The 20,678-nt window shown below is 42.4% G+C and overlaps 1 protein-coding gene across 4 annotated transcripts in view; it reads left to right on the top strand.

Annotated features, from left to right (window-relative positions):
- Nucleotides 1–3,189: 3,189 nt before the first annotated feature.
- The window catches only part of prdm1a (PR domain containing 1a, with ZNF domain), a 35,459-nt gene continuing 17,970 nt past the window's right edge, over nucleotides 3,190–20,678 (top strand). The window contains exons 1-3 of one of the 4 annotated variants that reach the window (XM_020533799.2): nucleotides 3,190–3,332; nucleotides 5,949–6,244; nucleotides 15,904–16,023. In XM_020533799.2, coding sequence (XP_020389388.1) covers nucleotides 6,065–6,244; nucleotides 15,904–16,023 — 300 coding nt within the window. In that variant the 5' untranslated portion in view covers nucleotides 3,190–3,332; nucleotides 5,949–6,064. The other 3 variants (XM_020533797.2, XM_020533798.2, XM_020533800.2) reach the window with 3 other exon arrangements.

Genomic DNA, 20,678 nt, shown 5'->3' with positions numbered 1-20,678 from the left:
CTCTGATGCTGCTTGGCCTGCTGTGTTCATCCAGCTCTACACCTTGTTATCTCAGATTCTCCAGCATCTGCAGTTCCTACTATCTCCTTCACATGGAGCCTGCCCAGTATCTCCACAAAATAACCACTGGTCACGGATGAGCCCAGATAGGAGGAGCTGGCAAGGTGTAGAGGTATCTCACCTGTACTTGGTTTTCGGAATAGCAGTCAGGAATAAATGCCCCAGTTGTGAAGAAGGGTCACTGGACCCGAAACGTTAACTCTACTTTCTCTCTGCAGATGTTGCCAGACTTGCTGAGTTTTCCCAGCAATCTCTGTTTTTGTCTCTGATTTCCAGCATCTGCAGTTCTTTGGGGTTTTTGTTGGGGGAATAAATGTCCTTGGTCTTCCATTCAGTTCCTTTCCTAACTTGGTCCCGAAAACATTCTTACAGCGACACGACATAAAAATCAGGAGGAGACATTTTCCATCTCCTTGCCTCCAAACTGAGCTGTTTCATAAAATGTAACTTAAGCCCCGGGAGAATGGAGCTGGTCCCCTGTGTGAGCCGCTCGCCCGCGCCATCTACAGGCTGCTCGCTGTACTGCATGACTGGAGGGAGCGGTGCAGATCTGGGACTTCGCTGTGAGACGGGCTCCCTTCAAACTCGCCGCTGGCGCAATGTCAGATGTCTCCGTGTGAGAGGCAGAATTGTTCGGGTCAGGCCATTCAGTCCCGCATTCCCTGCTGGACCATCCAAATTACACGAGCTTCCTCCCTGTAAATCACAGAACTTTCCCTTCCCCACCGAGCTTGTTATTTATGGGCGATCGATTTCATGGCCCACTCCTTGCTCCTTAAGTAATAATCACGATTTAATCACCACTGAGCTAATGTAGGCACCATTAGCCCATCCTGCAGATATGAGCCCTGTCTGAGCCCTATACTGATTCCCAGTCTCTTGTCATTGTACAGGTGACAACAGAACACAACCAGGGATTTAATAGGAAGTAGGGTCACAAAAACTGGGAAATTTAGCTGCAAAACTCATGGGTGCAGGAAAGGAGTGATGCTTTCCAAGGAGAGTATCTCATGTGTGCCATCACTCAGAAACCCCTGTTCAGATTGTGTCTGCTGGGATGCTGTTGCTTGGGTGGGCAACGTTTTCCTTCACACCTTCACAAAGATGCCAGCTGCCACCAACTCATCATAGCACAGTCACTGGACAGTTGTATTGCTCACCTTGCCCACTAACACCTCTCCCTCTGCGCTAGGACTGCTGGACAGAGAGGAGGTTACGTTGCTGTCCTGATAGGGCTTATAGGGCTTTGCTTGTGGTGCAATGGTAGTAATTCCCTACCTCTGAGCCAGGAGACCCAGATTCAGGTCCTACCTGCTCAAGAGGTATGTCATAATATCCCTGATTTTAAAAAAAAATCTATGGCTTTGCTGTAGACTGCCCGAAGAAGTCATTCATACCAGCTGTACTCAACACAGTGCCCACTATAGATGTAGATCAGTTGGTTTACACAGAGCTCTCTAGCCCAGATAAACTTCTTAGCCTCTGTTATTGTTGTTGTTAAACTTCATAGCCTCTGATTACTTTTATGGAGGCTCTTATTATAATAGTGATTACAGTTCCAGGGGATTCTATTGACTGGGAAGCCTTTTGGAACAAACTGGAGCAGCTAAAGATGCAACAGAAATCTAAGCTCTTTCTTTCAACACATATACCTTTAACATGGTAATGCGACCCAAGATGTCTCACAGGAGTGTCAACAAAACAAAAACTTCCTTAATTTGTCGGCAGTAACCAAGCATTAAAATCTTTAAGCTCCCGTTATGCCCTTTGAAGCTTTTTATTTGTCTTTCCCATCCACCTCAGCATGGACCCCACCCACCAAAAAACATGACTTTGTTTTGCAAAATTATTTTTAGTAAAAGTGACTCTCTAGCTCCACCAGTGGTTCAAGGAGTAAATCTATCACCCGGTCAAGACGCTCCTCAAATTTGATCTTCACTTTTTGCTGGATTTCCTGACATAGGTCAAGAGATCAGATTGAAGTCAGCTTGGATTCCTGCCTCTTGTGGTTAATGTTATTAACTCTGCTTTAAAGTGTGAGTGCTCACATGGTGGACAGGTTTGGGCAATGCTGCCATTTTTCACCCATTCCGACTTGTTTCCCGGTGGTCAAACACATCGTCTGTTCTGAGTTCTGAGGAAGGGTCACCAGACCTGAAATGTTAACTCTGTTTTCTCCTCCACAGATGCTGCCAGACCTGCTGAGCTTTTCCAGCAACTTTGTTTTTATTATCGTCTGTTCTCACCTTTTGATCTCCCAAGTAACGAATGGCCAGTTGGGTGAGATATCTGAATGTGAATCTGAACCTTAATTCGAGGGGTCAGATTTTCAGTCGATGTGGACTGTACCAAGGATGAACCTGTTGGAAATTCCCTAGGTGCTAAAGGAACATGTTGAGCACTTCAACTTTAGAAGAGTGGAACTGAACTACTTGTTTTTTGTTAAAAGGATTGAAACTCAAACACTTTGACATATATGAAAGATTTCTAGTGAAATTTCATCATGAGTGTTAACCTCTCCAAGTGTGCTAAAGGAGGTGACTTTTTCAGAATTCAGGCTCAGGAAAGACTAGCCTTTACCGTTCTTTTTCATTTATACTTCTATAAAAATCACCCAAACCTATTGTGGTCACAATTTGTGCATTTTCTTTCTTTTAAAAAAATCTCTCTCTCTTTCAAGCTGGATTCCACGCAACTGCATTTCAGAGAGAACTTCTCTCGCTGGTTGATGGATTGAACAAAAAAAAACACATCTGAGCAGTGTTGAAACCGCTGTGCGGTTTTTAAGTAGAATCCTGCTTTATCACAGCCAGGCTGCGAGCAACAACAAAAAGAACATACCAGCAAATGTTGGCAATGTTAAGTCATCATTTACTGTAGAGACAGCCTGATTTCCAGGAAGTGACTAGCAGAGAGATGTTGTGAATGATCTCGTAGGGCTCCGGGTGTGTGTAGATGTGTGAGAAATACAAGCAGAGAGAGGGAGTCCCTGGTCTACTGTCATACACACCACTGCCTCCCGCCCCCACCACCTCTGTCTCCACAGCCACCTCCTTTCCCCCACCCCCACTTTGCTTTCTTTTTAAATACTCTTTCCTGCACACAGATGATCTCTTTTCGAGATAGCTGTTAGCCAGTGTACACTTCGGAGGCTGAAGCCTGTGTGACATCTGTCAGTTTGTGAACGACACTGATAGCCATCAAAGGACCTACTGGGGGATCTCTTCAGCTCACTGTGACCATGCAGCGATTCATAAACTACTGCAGACTTGGTATAAATCAGCAAAAGTAATAATGCCTTGTGAACTGCGAATTGATGAAGATAATTTGAAATTTTCATTCGAGATGCGAGGGAGCTGGGGAGACAGAGAGAGAGAGAGAGAAAGTCTGTTTCAACGCTGGCTGACAGACTGCATCTTTATGGCCACATATGGAAGTGTGTTATCAGTGTTGCTGTTAGGAGGACAGGGATGGTGAAGGAAGTGAAGTGTCTGGTTTGTTTTGTAAGGAGAAGCAGGAATGTAGGTCCACATTCCCAATAGTAAACAAATGGGGCATTGTGTCTTCATCACAGGACGTCCTTCCTACAGCCCAGTAATTGAGGCAGAGAGGAGGTAGAGAATGACATGGGGCTTAAAGACTGAGTAAAATCACTTCAACCTCTCCATGTCCCACAGGAGCATCTCTGCTGCACTCAACTGTTTATCTGATGAGGTTAGCAATCTTACCATTTCTTTTCCTCTGCCAACCACCCCACCAACCCCACCTTTACCCCACCCCCAGAACCCTCCAGCGCTATCCTTTCTTGTTTTCCCTTCCTGGGTATAAGTACTTTATATTACATTTCTTTTTAACAGTGAGCATTCTCTTTCTGTTGTGTCGTAACAGCTTCTTGTAGTTCCAGTTAACCCCCTTTAGTCAGGAGACTAGCTTAAGCCAGAGCTATGTGTACGTGTTTAATGTTTGGGTGACTCAGGACTATTTACAAAGCTAATTTGTATGTAGACCAATTGCAAAACCTCAGAGGCTTCTTCCTATTTCCAAGTCATTTCTGGTAATTCTTACAAGACAAATGTGTTCAGTATGTGCTGGCACTGACAGAGTTAAGACCAGGAAATGGATTAATAGGAAAAGGAGTTGCGGGAGTTTACTTTGGTTCTTTTGTGTGCTTCTCAGTCAGGAAAAACATAGTTCAATTGAAAGGACTTATCACGTACCTGGTTGGCACGCTGACTTATTTATGTGAAAAGAGCATTACATCTGGAAAAGCTGCCTGCTCAGTTGGACTTGTCTTTCCAAACACACCTCAAGAATTGCATTTTACATTAATTTGTTATTGGCTGCTGTGCTGTTGATGTGTGTCCAGGTACAGATCCCGCCCCACAACCAGCAGGTCTCGACAGCAAACTCTTGGCAAGTGAATCATCAGATTAAGTTATTAATAGGAAACTTGAAAGAGGGAGGAGAAAGGAAGAGTCACTTTGGTTTGTACTGACTGAAAGTTTCACTGCAACAATCAAGTATTCGCAAGAGGCATGAGCCCGGCACCTGTCAGAGGAGCAGTGCAGTCTGATATCTGCAAGTGTGTTTGTCCTCCAGTACAAAGCTGACAGTGCCAGTGAGTACTAATGGCAAACAATTGTTAACAACATTGGCTGAACTCTTAATTCTAGTGTTGTTCTTTCTGTTCCCTTTTTTAAAATACTTTCTTTGTCTTTTGAATCTCTCTCCCTCGCTCTATTCCTGCATTCTGTCTCTCTGGAAGTGTGTATTTGCATCTCTTTCTGTCCTTATTCCCATGTCTTTTTCCTCTTTATTTATTTGAAACAGCTATTTCGCTGCTTTCTTCAAAAGCCAATAATTTCATTTCTGATCGTTGGCACGTTTGTAGCATTGCGGAATTTTACCCCCAAGTCATTTTAGTAAATGCTTCCTAGGATATTTAAAATTTATCTTAGGAGATGGAACAACTATTTAAATCTAATCATTTGAGTGCATCATTTAGTACTTGATATTTTGAAGCCAAAGCCTCAGGCCCATTTTCAATAAATCGCAGGTCGTTGCTTTTGTTAAAAACTTTTTAAAACTTAAGTCAAAAGTCCGGGATCAGTGATATTTGGTTGTTGCTGGTGACAGGTTTGCTGTGCTGATGCTGCCAAGAGGCAAAACTTCTGTCTACCCAGAGGATGAGGAGACGTCACGGCAGGTTGTTTCTTGGGATGTTGTTTGCTCCTCTGGATTGCGCTGGGAAAGTTGGAGCTTCCCCATTTGGAAAGCGTAGCAGGTTCCGCTGCTGTCGCACACTGTTCCATATTTAACTCTCCGATGCAGACAGCAGCTCCTTCCTTTTCCTCTGCTTGTTTGTGATACTTTCTGAAACAGATTTTCCAATGCTCCCACCCCCAACGTTCCTCTCCACCTCCCCCCCCCCCCCCCCACCATGGGCGCTTGGCCATGACCTAAAGTCCACTTGGAATCCTGGCGAAAGACTTCCTGTGATAGGGGCTGTGAATGTGTTTGTGTGCGGTGGGGGTGGAAGGGGGATGTAGAAGGAGGGAGGGAGGAAGAGAGAGAGAAGATGAGGTGCCCAAGCCAGGGAGATACTCGTATGCTTACTTCAAATTTGAAGTTTACCCACCCTCTCAACTTTACCGTCAATATTCCTTTCGTGGCTTTGTTCCAGACAAGATTACAGCATGTGAGACGACCAAACATGTTAGTTACAGACTGCTTTGATGATTACTCAAGTACTTTCAACAGCTAGAACTATGGCAAAAGTGCCCCAGTCTGCTCCATTAGTCACACACACTGTCTCAGAGGAAACCACAGAATGTGGACAATCAAAATTAAAAAACATGTACTTTTTCTTTTCTCCACCTCCCTGCCAGCCCCTTCCACACATAGGCTTCCACACAAGGTAGTTTGGATTGTCGCTTCTGAAGCCTGAGGAAAGAAGAGAGCGAGACAGCATCTGCACACGTGTGGGGGGGGGGGGGGGGTGGGGATGAAAATGGACGTGGAAGATGTGGACATGACCCAGTGGACAGAGGCTGAATTTGAAGAGAACTGCACCTACATTGTAAATGACCAGTCCTGGGAGCCCACGACTGACAGTGATCTAACACATGCTCAAGCATCCCTGCCCCGAAACCTGAAGTTCAAGTATGCATGTCACTCAAATGAGGTAAGACTGATATTTTTCTTCAAATGTTTTGCATTTTCCTGTAATAATGGTACTCAGTAAATGCTTCTGAGTGTCTGATCCAAAGTACTTGTTGATTTTCATACTCAACTGCCTCCTTAACCTTCCAACTCTAAAGTTGTTAAATCTGAAATCAAACAAGGGGAAAACAGTTGTTAAGTATTCTGTGGAAAGTGTCATCAGAAATTGCAGGGAATTCACTTATTCATAAGCGCATCCGACAATATGGCAATGTGTTTATATGCCACTGTAAGGTGAGGAAACCAAAGTGCACTTGAGACATTTCCAAATTATTTTGAAAAGGTACCAGCTCCTTTCTGCTAGAATATCTCATTAATTTAACGTGTCACGGTGTTAATTCATTGATATGTTAACACAATGCATTTTTTAAACAGTGCACTCCAGTAGTTTGTGGGTGGTCAGTAAGTGCTTTGTCTCATTAATCTATGACAGGCAGCTGATGTGTTTTTTTATATATGTGTATATATGTAACATTATATATATATATATACATACTAGGTATTATATATAATTAATTGAGTCAGTGTATTCTATTGCATAGAACAAAAAGCTGTAGAGTAGAAGTGTCAACCGTGTGTGTCCATGGATGCACGTGTGTTTGAAAGTAGATCTTGTGATTGTTGGTAAATTAAGTTCTAAACTTGTATAGGATGTAAAATTCTGCTACCGATAAACTCCTGCGCGTCTTGTGTATATAATGGCGTATAGCCATCTATCATCTAGAGTTGTGTGCATGTTCCTCTGCATGTAACAGAAGATAATGTTCAGCAGTTGTAATATCGGGAAATGCTGTGGGTGCATTGTTTGCAGTTGAGATGAAAAATGAAGCTGTGTGTATATTTACATATAGAACTTATGTGTGAAATAGTGGATAATGCAATGTATGTGTATAACAGCAAGCAAAATATGAGTAACAAATATCAACAGAATTTAAAATCTTGATAAAAGCAGGGATGAGACACACTAGCTATGCAGACAAATTGGAGACACTGGTCAATATCTGCAGGAACAATGAAGGCTGAGATATTTAATCAAGAAGTCATTTCACCCGGTAGGGAAATAAGGACAAGGGACCATCAGTTTAAAATAATCATAAACTTCGGTGTGTGGGAAGTAATTAAGAAGGATGGAATGCTCTGCCTTATTTGAGACAAATACCATTGCATCTTTTAAAGAAAAAGTAGATAAAGTTGGAAGTGGAGAAAACGGCAGGGCTACGGGCAGAGAGCAGGGCAGGGAGATCAGTTAAAGATTGATACAGCAAAGAGCTGGTACTGGCAGAATGTGCTGAATGTTCAGCTTTAGTTCTGATGGATACCTATGATTTAAGCAGTGAGTGAAACATGTGGATCACATTCTATGTGTACTGGAGCACAGGGAGAAATTATCGCGATATTAATGGCACATTTCCCTGTTGGTAATAGCAGGCTGAACAACATCCTTGATTCCCACAGTTTACTTGAAGTGCTCCTCGGCTCTTTCAGCACTTGCAGGAAGTGTAAAGACAGCAGAGATATTTAACTGTAGTGATTTATCAGAGAATGCAATAGGTCAGAGCTGCAGTGTGGTGTGCTCTCTGACCAGCTTTTTTTAAGTCAGGTTCATAAGTTTACACTCAAAACAGATCATCGCTGAAGTGGGTGTGTGCATGTTGTGCGTACAAGTCAAACTCATTTGACTACTTTTGACACTTTTTTTTGGTGTTACATGCAAAGCAATTCATTTGAAACAGGATTTAGCTGATTTAGCTTATCCTGAAATACTTTATATTTGGCTGTTGCGTACAGTCATAGAGTTACCTTGAGGCATTGAATCGTTTCTCAGCAGAATAACTTAAAGCAGTTCCTGTGCTGTGAAGGACATTTAACAGGACTGATTGATCTTTAAATGCATTTCCATGTGTTTGAGAAACAGCAAAACATGAAAACGATGCATATACCCTCTGCCAACATCATATAGGCATTGTGAATCTAGAACAGGATTTATATTTATGCTGCTCTGATGTTTATAAGCGGACAATATTTTGGTAGCTTGCCCATGTCCATTTGGAGAGGTGAATCCATCCTTTCAACATGAGAGTTTTACACTCCACAATGTGATCATGAGAGAAAGAGAAAGGGATGAAATTTTGAAGTGAATGGAACAGCTAATGTAAACTCCCTTTGGGGTGCAGTTTTGCAAAGGGTGTGCTTTACCTTCTCAAGGGCCTGTGCCTGTGGGCAGCCTAGAGCGCCAACTGCCCCTACCCAGTACACCTGAAGTAATGCGAGTGAGGCAAGGCTGAGGCTGCAAGGCTTCCTCTCTCTCTCTCATACAAACTTTATTTGCTATTGAGTGAAGTACACTGTATCCTTTTAACTGTCACAGTCTGGCCTTCTTTTTAGAAAGACGTGAGCTGTGGAGTTATCTGGGATGGGAGAGATGGACACGGAGAGAAGAAGCAGTTTCACAGAGCTAAGGGAGGTCAGGGTGAGGGGCAAGGTGAATCCCCCTGTAACTTTAAAGGGGAAGGGAAACCAGCAGAAGGTTGTTTATCCTGGGTCTGTGCATTCATTCAATGTTACAGTTACAAAAATGGGCATCATAACCGACATTTTCTACCAAGTCATAGGGAGAATTTCTACTCCTTCCTTTCTCTTTCCTCCCACCCCTCTCAAATGCGTGGGCGAGGTTGCTCTTTATGAAAAAAAAGAATAAAAAAGCGTTGAAACTTCTGATCTCTGAATAACACCAGTGTAATTTGAAAGAGCCCTTTTGAAAAGCCTGCAATTTTTAAGAAAATGTACCTACATATCACTAACTTGTACACTGTAATCACCATTTACTTTGCAGACATTTAATTAATAACTTGGAAGTTTTTCCCTATGTAAATAATTAAAGTAAATTGAGTTAATGAAGACTTGGCTGGTCTGTTTTTTGTCTGTGAGACAGACATGGGCAGGATGTCTTCACTGACCTACCCCTCTGACATAGATAGATGCTCCATGTTGGGAGAAGGGTCAGGGTTACCATAAACCATCAAGAGGAATGGCTTCTGCAGGAGGAGATTTGAAGCATGAAAGTGTCAACGCTTTCTACCTGTTATCCACGTTGTGTTTATACTTGACAGACACCACCCTGCCCCATCATGATACATTGGGACTGTGGTCAGCAGCACTGGATTTTTCAGGGACAGCTGTCAGGACTGGCCTAATGTGGAGTTGAAAGCTAGGTTCAGTTGATTTTAAACAGCCACCTTTTAGTGTTGCCTTTCAGGCTGCGCACTGATGTTCGGAAAAGGAAGGGGGCAGGGCAACATGTTCTAGGTTCAGTTCATGTATCAACTGACTAAGCAGCTTCAATGGTGAATACATATAAACATCCAAAATGGAAGCAAAAGTAGGTCACTCAGCCCCTTGAGCCTGCTCCACCATTCAATAAGATCGGCCAGATCCAGTAATTCTGCATTCCTGTTGTACCTCATAACTCTTCACTCCTTGCTTTATCAAGAATCTAACTACCTTTGCCTTTCAAAATATTCGTTGACTGCTTCCACCTGTTTTTGAGGAAGAAAGCTCCAAATCCCCTTTGAGAAAAAAAAATCCTAATCTCTGTTTTAAATGGAAGACTCCTTACTTTTAAACACTAACCCCTAATTCTAGATTCTCCCATCAGAGAAAACTTCCTTTTCACATTCACCCAGGCAAGAGCCCACAGGATCTTATATGCTTCAGTAAAGTTGCCTCTAACTCTCTAAACTCTGGTGGATACAGTCCAACTTTCCCTGGTAAAATATAATCCCGATTCCAGGTGTTAGTCTAGTAGGCATTCTGTGACTAGCTTCCTGTGCATTTACATCCTTCCTTAAATAAGATGATCAATGCTGCACACTGTACTCCAGTTGTGGTCTGTATAGCTGGAGTATAACTTCCTTACTTTTGTACTCAATTCCTCTCACAATAAACGCTAACATTCAATTAGCTTTTCCAGTTCCTTGCATGTGGGACCACATCTCAGGGCTCTGCAATCTCTGATAATTTAAATAATGTGCTTCTTTTTTTTAAATTTTTCCTGCCAAAATGGACAATTTCACAATTTTTCAAACTTTGCTAGATCATGGCACACTCCCTTGATCTATCTATACCCCAGTGCACAGTCCTTATCCTCATCACAACTTCTTTCCCTGCTGTCTTCAAATCATCAGAAGATTTAGCAACCATATCTTTGGTCCTGACATCAAAAGTAAATTTTCAAATTTGAAACGGGCACGAGATTGGAGAAGTTCTTTTTATCAGCAAGGGAAATTGAAACTATTCTGCGCACTCACTATGTATATGGTCAGCCTGGTATATAATCGCTTCATAAGAGTCGGGGAGATCCCCAGTGTGATACTGGTTAATGGTAGGCTATTTGATATCAGCTAGGGGATAGTGGGTTAGTGCGATTCACTTCAGCTCTCCTCACTCCTACTCCCTTCTCTGAGATGGAGCAGGCGAGAATTAAATCAGATCACCCACCACATGTGATTGCTGGTCAGTGACCCCTGTCAGAAAGGAGACGATCACATTCAGCAGTCTGTGAACACCGTCATTTCTCAAAAAAAAAACTGGCTGACACTAAACAGCTAGATCCATTCATGGAAAGCTAACATCTGGATGTTGTGCCAAAAGGCTGTTGGGGGCACTGGAGTGACTCAACTCATGGAAAACACGTTCCTCCTGCAGGATGGGGCACGTTGGAGAATGAACAAAAACAAGAGTTTTCCAAGTTCTTTTCGCAGCAAGGCAGAACTGCACTTGGACAGAGAAATGATATGGAAGTGCCAGTGTTGGACTGGGGTGGACAAAGTCAGAAGTCACACAACACCAGATTGTAGTCCAAGAGGTTTACTTGAAATCACACAAGCTTTTCGAGCTCAGCCCCTTCATCAGGTACAGTGAGAGAGCAGAGCACGCAGATACAGCGTTTATAGGCAGAGAGCTCAAGGGCAAAAGATCATACATCTGGTGTGAGTGGAGTGTCAGATGATAAGTCTCTGCAAGTGACCAAGAGTGTTAGATGGTGAGTAAAGTGTCAACAGCTGAATATTGTTCACAGCAAGCTACCCATTCGTGAGGACAATTTCGACCATGACACCACACAACTTTGCCATGGGAACCTCTGCAAGACATGTCAGATCATCAACATGAACACTACCATCACATGTGGGAACACCACCCGCCACGTACACAGCAGATACTCATGTGACTTGACCAACGTTGTCTATCTCATGCGCTGCAGGCAAGGATGCCCTGAGGCATGGTATACTGGTGAGACCATGCAGACACTACAACAACGGGTGCATGGAAACTGTGTAACAATGGCCAGACAGGAATGTTCCCTCCCAGTCGGGGAACACTTCAGCAGTCAAGGGCATTCAGCCTCCAATCTTTGGGTAAGCATCCTCCAAGGCAGCCTTCAAGATACACAACAACACATAATCACTGAGCAGAGACTGATAGCCAAGTTCCTACCAATGAAAATGACCTCAACCGTGACCTTGGTTGATGTCATTCTACAGGTGACCCCACCATGCTGTTCTGTATCTGTAAAACCTTCCTTACTGTCCTGTTTGACAGCATCATCTTGATAAATTGTTAGGATCTCTCTACCCTAATTAGTTTGTACAGTTTTTGAATTACTTATTACTTTGGTTAGACTCTCAGCATGCGACTCTTATACCTATCATGTTATTCTAGTCATTTAGTTTGTCTCCTGCACCATCTTATTCTTATTTTTAATTTTTTCTGCCACACTTAATTGGATTATAGGTTATCCCTTCGCTCGTTATTCAGCTGTTGACACTTTACTCACCGTCTAACACTCTTGGTGACCTGCAGTGACTTATCATCTGACACTCCACTCGCACCATTTGTATGATCTTTTGATCTCTCTGCCTATAAACTCCGAGTCTGTGTGCTCTGCTCTCTCACTGCACCTGATGAAGGGCTGCGCTCCAAAAGCTTGTCTGATTTCAAATGAACCTGGTGTTGTGTGACTTCTGACAGAAAGAGAGAGAGATTGAGAAGGAGAGACCTGTGCCCGTTCCACTGTGAAATCAGTTACTGGTGTGACCAGAATGCTTCTTTTTCATTTCTTCAAGAACCAAGATTACATAAGTGATGCTGCACAGAAGATGACTGCAGTCATTCTAAATTGAGTTTATCTCGACAAGCCTCGCTCCCAGCAGTTGGTTTCAGGCTCTGTTTCTGAAGTGATTTTTAGACTTTGTCTTTCTCACAACTATCTCTTGGTTATACAGGTGTCACCCACCAAAAAAAACACAAATACTGTAGCAAGTAGCAAAACAAGAGGATTCCTAACATTACTCTTTAAAACAAGTCATTGTCATTTATCATATTACTTTCCAAAAAAGTGTTAAAAATATAAACATTTCTATTTTCTTGACATTATCAACCCAAGGAAGGTTGACTAAGCTTTTTGGATTGAATTTAAGCATGATCTTGTGTCAGGATGCGTTATGATGGTGTTGATGATGATGCACAGATGTAGAGGCGAGAACCCACAATGTGGAAGTAAAACTTCAGCCGGCTGGCTAGTTTCAGTAAGAAATGCTTAACACGAAGAAATAGCTGGGATGTCACAAGTTTGAAATGAAAGTGCGCAACAATAATGTGGAACACTGTTGAGGTGCGTAAAGGCAAGAAGTGATATTGCAGGTGCATGTGTGGCTTGAGCGTGCTGTACTGACCTTCAGCATTGCCACCATTTACACTGGCAATTAGGGATCAGAGTGGACCCAGCGTCTGCTTAAATCTAATCAGCAAGTACAAACACAATGAAATCTCTGCCTGGAGCAGTGGAAATTCCATCTCCTCTCATCCAGCCCTTCCAGTAAATGTCATAGTTTTTGCAGGTAGCATAATTTTATGTTTTTGACTATACGACCTTGAGGAGAGGTAAAAGGTCAGGACCAGTTACTTGTCATAAAAGATGGCTAATCTGAAAACAAGTGGGAATGTATTGACTGTAAGAATTGTAGTTTTCACTCTAACCTCTCCTGTGGGCCCTAACACGTGCCAAATTACAGACCAGTGGTGCTCACACACTTGCAAAAGTGAGCACCAGGCGAGGGTTTGGATCTTTTGAAAATTGGGGCCTCAAACTCCACAGAGACAGAGCCACATGTGTCAGTTTGCTTCTCTGACAGTGGGACTTTTCACACTGATCTAGAACTTCTGTAGCAGACTATAGCTGCCCTGCAGCAGCTCATACTTTGGATGTGAGCATCCCTCGTTGCCTGGAGAAGGTAGCGGCGAGCCTTCTTCTCAAACACAATGAAAAATGTGACCCAGGTCTGTGTTTGTTGTTTTATTCTCTTGCTCTGGGAATATCAGATCACTTATGAAAACCAGATGCAGAGGAGCCCACGGCTGTAGGCACGTCAAGATTTGAATACATCTAAATGAATCGATGAATAATCAGTGGGTTTCTCAGGAGTGTGCACTTCTGCGTTCCTCACTTCCTTCCCATTTCTTGGCCCTAGACTAACCAACACATCCAGACACAAGGACAGGAAAATCTATCTCACTGTATTTAACTCTTACCAACTCAGTGTATACATGCAGTTCTTAATATCAGGATACCACCTCTTTAGAGTACAGATAAAAAGCTGGCTGCCTGATCTATCATTCAAAATAACATAAAAGAGGAAACCAATTATTTTCAATCACATTCCATCTATTTGATATTTTCTGCTTTGTTATGTTTTTACTCCTCTCCTTATTTGCCCACATGCAGTTCAGTTACTTGAAGTCTCTGAGTTGTTCAATTCAATATTCTTTATGTTGTCAAGAAAATCCTGAGGTGGGTCAGTACAGACGATCATGAATTTGTACCTTCGCAGTTAGAGCATCAAGTTTCTAATCTCAGTAAACTTACGTTACCACTTTCATTCTGACAAAGCATATTTCACTCATGCTGTTAGGATGGCTAAAGGATAAAATTAGAGTTTGAGGGAAATGAATTGAAACATTATTTTGACTTAAAGAACTGTGAGTTGAGGTGTTGTACAGTGATTGTGCAGCGTTGATCAAGTCAAATCACCACAGTCTTACGAGACTATAAGGGTTGCTCACTCAATAGAGAGAGATGACTGGTGGCAATTTAAACTGAGGGTCACCATGTCTCAGGTGAGGGGGAAGACATTGAGAAGGAGAATCCTTCATGGTAACCTCAGCCAGTGCAGCAATTGAACCCATGTTGTTGGCATCACACTGCTTCACAAACCAATTGTCCAGCCAACTGAGCTGTTGGCCCATGCAGTGCTAGTGAAACGGATGAGGCAGTTCCATACCTTGGCATTGTGCACTGGAAAGGTATAGTCGAGTCACTGCTCCCGAATCAATGGATACTTCATACCTGATGAGAACCCAAGATTTGAGCTGTCATCGGACTGTTCATTTAGTAACGTTTAGCTTGCAGTTTCTAATAACTGGAATAAGCTTGTGAGAAACACAAATAAACACCAAAGCAGATCGGAGCAGACCATGCTGATTTGTTTAAGAAAACTGTTTAAAATTGGTTCACAGGATGTAGGTGCCTCTGGCTGAGTCATTAGTATTGAACTGCCTTCTCCAAGCTCTGCAGTTCATGCAGTGTAGGTACACGAACAGTGGTGTTAAGGAGGGAGTCCCAGGATTTCCACCGAGTGACTTTTTTTATTCATTTATGGGATGAGGGCGTCAACACCGAGGGCCAGTATTTATTGCCCATCCCTAATTGCCCAGTGAGCTGTTTAAGAGTCAACAACATTGCTGTGGGCCTGGGGTCACATGTTGGCCAGACCCTGAAGGGCATTAGTGAACCAGATGGGTTTTTCCAACAATGGATTCATGGTCATCATTAGACGCTTAATTCCAGATATTTTTTATTGAATTCAAATTCCACCATCTGCCATGGCAGGATTTGAACCTGGATCTTCAGAACATTATCTGGGTCTTTGGATTAATAGTCTAGGCCATCACTGCTTCTTAATGGTGCTTTATTTCCAAGTCAGGATTGTGAGAGGCTTGGGGGGCAGGCTGCAGATGGTGGTGTCCCCGTGTACCTTTTGTCCATGAACACATGGGTGGTGGGGCATGTGGATTTTGAAGGCGGAACTGTGGTCTAGTCTCATTTTTGTTGACTGTTCCATACAGAAGCTGCAACATATTTGAATGTCAGAACTTGAGTGGCCTACAGAGTCTGGTATTCTTATCCCATAGTGCCACCTGCCAGATGTCTGCACTCCCCCAACCCCAACACCACCCACCACTTCCCCAACCTTCTTCCAATAATTAAATATTATTGAGGAGAACTCTTTCACACCTAAGGAAGATATTATAGAACGTTAAGATTTAAGGAATGTATTTTAAGATGAAAATGTATATTACTATGATACGTTCTGAAATCTATGTTGGGATGATTTGTGAAGGGGAAGCTGATTGCTGAGTTGTTAAAAATGTGTTATAGGAATATGGTATATAAGAAACAAAACATCAGCGACAAATACATTAAAACTTTTGCTTATTTTAATCAGGCAGTGAAATGTTTGGTTGAGTGTCTTCTCACTCATTGATTTATGGCACGGTGTCCCATAGGTGCTGGGAGTAATGAGCGCAGAATACATTCCCAAAGGGACACGCTTTGGACCACTGGTGGGTGAGATCTACACCATTGAGACCGTCCCCAAAAATGCAAACCGAAAATACTTTTGGAGGGTAAGTCGGAAAAAAAAATCTGCTGATGCAATTCTAAGTTCGCTAAATGAATACTGCTGAAAAAGTTTGTCACTTCCTGTTTAACATTGGTAGCTGTATGTGTATGAGGGCAGCAATGAAGTTCCTGTGAAATACCATATATGTACTCAGTGGGAGTACACGCTGTAAATGAGCTGAGTAAGTGTCTTTCTCTCAGAATTTAGGAATGCTGAGGGTAAAATCGTGCTAGTGATGAACCAATTTCAATCATTCTTGACCCCAGTGTTGGAACACAGAATTTCTTACAGAAAAGGAAACGATTCAGCTCTTGCTTGGAGGCAAATCAAGTTCACATTTTGACAGAGAGCTAATTAGAACCAGTTGATGCAAAATCCTGTTTTTTTCTAATTCTACTTACTCTTCACTCACTCTCGATTATCAGTAAGGGCAGGCTGATTTAAAAAGGTCACCAAGGATGTGTTGACATTGTCCTCAGTTGTTTGGCGTGTGTGATCCTTCATATATTGGAGCAACTACTTCACTGACAGACTGGAGAGTCAGTACTTATTCATTTTCCTAGCCTGTAATCAGCTTCTTTGGGTCAAGATGTAGAGGCAGCTCTTGAGGCAGCTGCATAGGCCTCAGCTGCACCTGAACAGGCCTCTGATATCCTCCCCGAAATGTTGGGGAGAGCATGGCAGCCAATTACACATCAAGGATCATTGAACCGTACAATACAGAAGAGGTCCTTCAGCCCACAAGTCTGCATCTAACAAATACTATTCTAAAACTACACTGGTCCCACTTTCCAGCCTGTAACCTTGAATGTTATGACAGCTCAAGTGCTCATCCAAGTACTTTTTAAAGGTTATGACACTTTCTGCCTCAATTACTCCCCGCAGGCAGTGTATTCCAGATTTCCACCACCTTCTGGGTGAAAATATTTTTTCTCAAATCCCCTCTCAACCTTCTGTCCTTTACCTTAAAATTACAACCCCCTTGTTATTGTCCCTTCATCTAGGATTAACAGTGGCTATCTACTTGTCCGTTTCCTTTGTAATCTTATATACCTCAATCAGGTCCCCTTTCAGCCCTCCCTGCTCTAAAGAAAACAACCTTTCTCAAAGCTAAACTGTTCCATCCCAGACAACATTCTGGTGAATCTCCTCTGCACACCTTCCAGTGCAATCACATCCTTTCTATAGTGCGATAACCAGAATTGCACACTGTACTCAAGCTGAGGCCTAACCAAAATCCTGTATAATTCTAACATAACCTCTCTACTCTTAATCCATGCCGCAACTGATACAGGCAAATGTCCCGTTTACCTTCTTTACCACTCTATTAACCTTTGCTGTCAAGTAACCCAAGATCCCTCTGTTCCTCTGAACTTTCTACGGACCTGTCATTCATTGAGTACCCTGTGTCTTGTTACTTCTTGTTACTTCTGCCAAAGTGCACCTCACACTTAGCAGGATTAAGTTCTATCTGCCACTGATCTACCCATTTGATCAATCCATTTATATCATTCTGTAACCTAAGACCTTCTAGCTCACTATTAACCACCCAGTCAATCTTCATGTCATTCGGAAAGGAGTCAAGGCACAATAAAAAAAATATTGTGATGCTGCTGTTGTCATCCTTCTGCCATGGAAACCAATCCATATTATATTCAGGATATTCACCACAGTGCCTTAGGCTTGTCAAACCTGCTTTTCATAATTGTTTGCTTTCATCCTTCTGTAACCTCTAAGATTCATCAGAAAGTAGAGGATTTTAGTTACTGGCCTCTTTCACTTCCCTCTAGAGACTCTGTTATTTCTTGAGTGATGGCATTTCTTCTTGTCCTTTTCCTATCTTTTGATGATGAGAAATTAAATCCAGCCACAAGTTTATTGCAGATTAAAACCAAATTAATCAGCAGAAATCTCAACAAAATCCCAATAAATCTATATTCTCTGTTATAATCCAAAGCCCGTCGCTCATTCTCCAACCAGCAACACACGTTCACACATATAAGCACATACACACATATACACACATACACACATATATGCACATACACACATAAACACACATACATATACGCACATACACGCATATATGCACATACATGCATACACACATGCACACACGCATGTATATACACACATATATGCATGCAAATACACAGACGTGCATATATATACACGCACACAAGTTCACACACTCAAACATACTCATGTACACATACATGTACCCTTTTGTGTCAGCATAGATTTCAGCCCTCAGGTCACAGATATCTAATTACAAACCTGAGCTCCATATGGTAATGCAATCACAAAATGGTCCATGATGAACATGTTTTTTTCTTTTTTTAATTTGTTCATGGGATATAGACATCATTGACGGGGCCAGCTTTTATCACCTATTGCTAATAGCTCTGAAAAAGGTGGCGACCTTCTTGGAACCATTCAGATTGCAGTTTGGAAGGGCATTCCAGGATTTTGACACAATGATTGTGAAGTATCAGCAATACAATTCCAAGTTAGGACAGTCTGAGGCTTGGAGAGGATTGTCAGTAGTCCTGTTTTCCTCAATAGTGTTGAGTTTCTTGAATATTATATGACACCATTCAAGCAAGTAGGGAGTATTTCATTGTACTCCTTATAGATGGTGGACAAGCCTTGGGAATCAGGTGGTGAGATGGTCATCTCAGAGTTGCTACCTTCTGACCTGTCCATGTAGCTACTGTACCGATCTGGCAAGTCCAGTTCTCCCCACAGCTGGCATATCATTGAAGGTCGGGGGAACATGGTTAGATTCTCTCCTTCTGAAGATGGGTGTCATCACTGTACATCCCCACTTCTGAACCAATGATGGAGGAAAGGTCATTGATGAAGCAGCCGAAGATGATGCACTATCTTGAGGATTTATGGCAGTTCTGCCCTTGAAATGATTGTGCTCCAATAGCTGTAACCATCTTCCTTTGGGCTACATATTCAACCAATGGCTATCACAGAATACAATTCCACATCCCCATCCCAATTTATTAATGTGCTTAGGATTGCGATTGACCAGAAATCAGACTGGAATACCCATCTTCTTAGCCTGTCCCTCAAGGTCAAACATGACTTTCTTCCGATCCAGCACACTCCCTCCCACAGATGGTATGTGGAGAAGGTGTGGGGCAGGAGGGATAGGGAGTGGGGAGGAGGTGCGTGAAGTGCAAGTGTGAAGTTGAGATATTTGGTTTTTCAGGGTTTGTTTTCCAATTGTTTGTGATTGGCCTTTAGGAATCTTGAGTCTGAGATGGTTGGCCTCCAAGAATCATCACTGTGTTCCTTTCTGCTGGCTATGAATGCATTGCCTGCAGTTCTTGCAGTTTCTACAATGGGTCAATTACTGCCTTAATGTCAAGGGCAGTCACTCTCACCTCACCTCTTGAGATCAAGCTCTTTTGTCCATGTTCAGACTAAGGCATTAATGGGGTCAGGAGATGTGTGGCTTTGTCAGAACCCCAAACTGAGCATCAGTGAGCAGTTTATTACTGTATAACTACCACTTGATGGCATTGTCAATGACTCCTTCCATCACTTTGCTGATGATTGGAAGTACACTGGTATTAGCTGAGTTGGATTTGTCCTTTTTATTTATCGACATGACAAATCTGGCAATTTTCCACCATGCTGGGAAGATGCCAGTTTTGTAGCTGTGCTGCAACAGCACAGACAGAGGAGTGGCAAATTCTGGAATATCAGTCTTCTGTACTATTGTTGGAATGTTGTCAGAACCTACAGGCATTGTAATATCCAGTCATTAAGCCATTTCTTGATTCATGGAGTGAATCAAATTTACTAAAGATTGGAATCTGTGTTGTTGGGGACCATAGGAGGAGACTGAGGTGAATCATCTACTTAGCCCTTCTGATTGAATATGGTTGAAAATGCTTCAGCCTTTGTACTGATGTGCTGTGCTGTCCCGGTCAATGTGGATGGGGATACTTGTGGACCTTCCTCCACCTGTTAGTTGTCTAGCTGACAACCACCATAACTGAATGGATGTGACAGGAATGCTGAGCCTAGCTCTGATTTCATTGGTTGTAGGATCACATGGCTCTGTCTGTCGCATGTTCATGTGCTCCTCCAGATTCTTGATTGCTGTGGAAATTAAACGATGTTGGAGTAATGCAGGAGAATGGAGGTACAAGATTAGTCAGGATCATATTGAATGACATACTTCTGTTCCCATATTTACACTTTTAATGATTTATAAAGTTAACCTGACAAGAAACGGGATTCTTTCTCCATCCTATTTGACATCTATGAGCTTTGGAACTGACTGCAGTTAAAGGTAGCTTATACATCTTTTTCTTGGTAGCAATCTAGTGCCACCCTTATTATCATTGGGCTATTATTAGTATATTAGAGATGACAGGCCAATCTCACAGCGTTTGAAATGATAACTTATGAAGGAGTACAACAGGATAGATAGAAATGGTTTTGAATGCTTGAATAGTATAGGATAAGCAGGTATGGATATAGCATTAAATATAGGCTATTTAGATCAAAGGCACAGGAGTTGCATTTTCACAAGGTTCGTTTTGAGATTGTGGAAAAGATTGCCACAGTTAGTAACTCAGCCTCTTTCCTTGTTGTAATTTCTATGTAATTCCAGAGTAAGTTGGAGGTGAGGTG

Source organism: Rhincodon typus, chromosome 5 (assembly GCF_021869965.1).
Source record: "Rhincodon typus isolate 14 chromosome 5, sRhiTyp1.1, whole genome shotgun sequence".
Taxonomy (NCBI): Eukaryota; Metazoa; Chordata; class Chondrichthyes; order Orectolobiformes; family Rhincodontidae; genus Rhincodon; species Rhincodon typus.
This window is presented reverse-complemented; position numbering and strand designations above follow the sequence as displayed.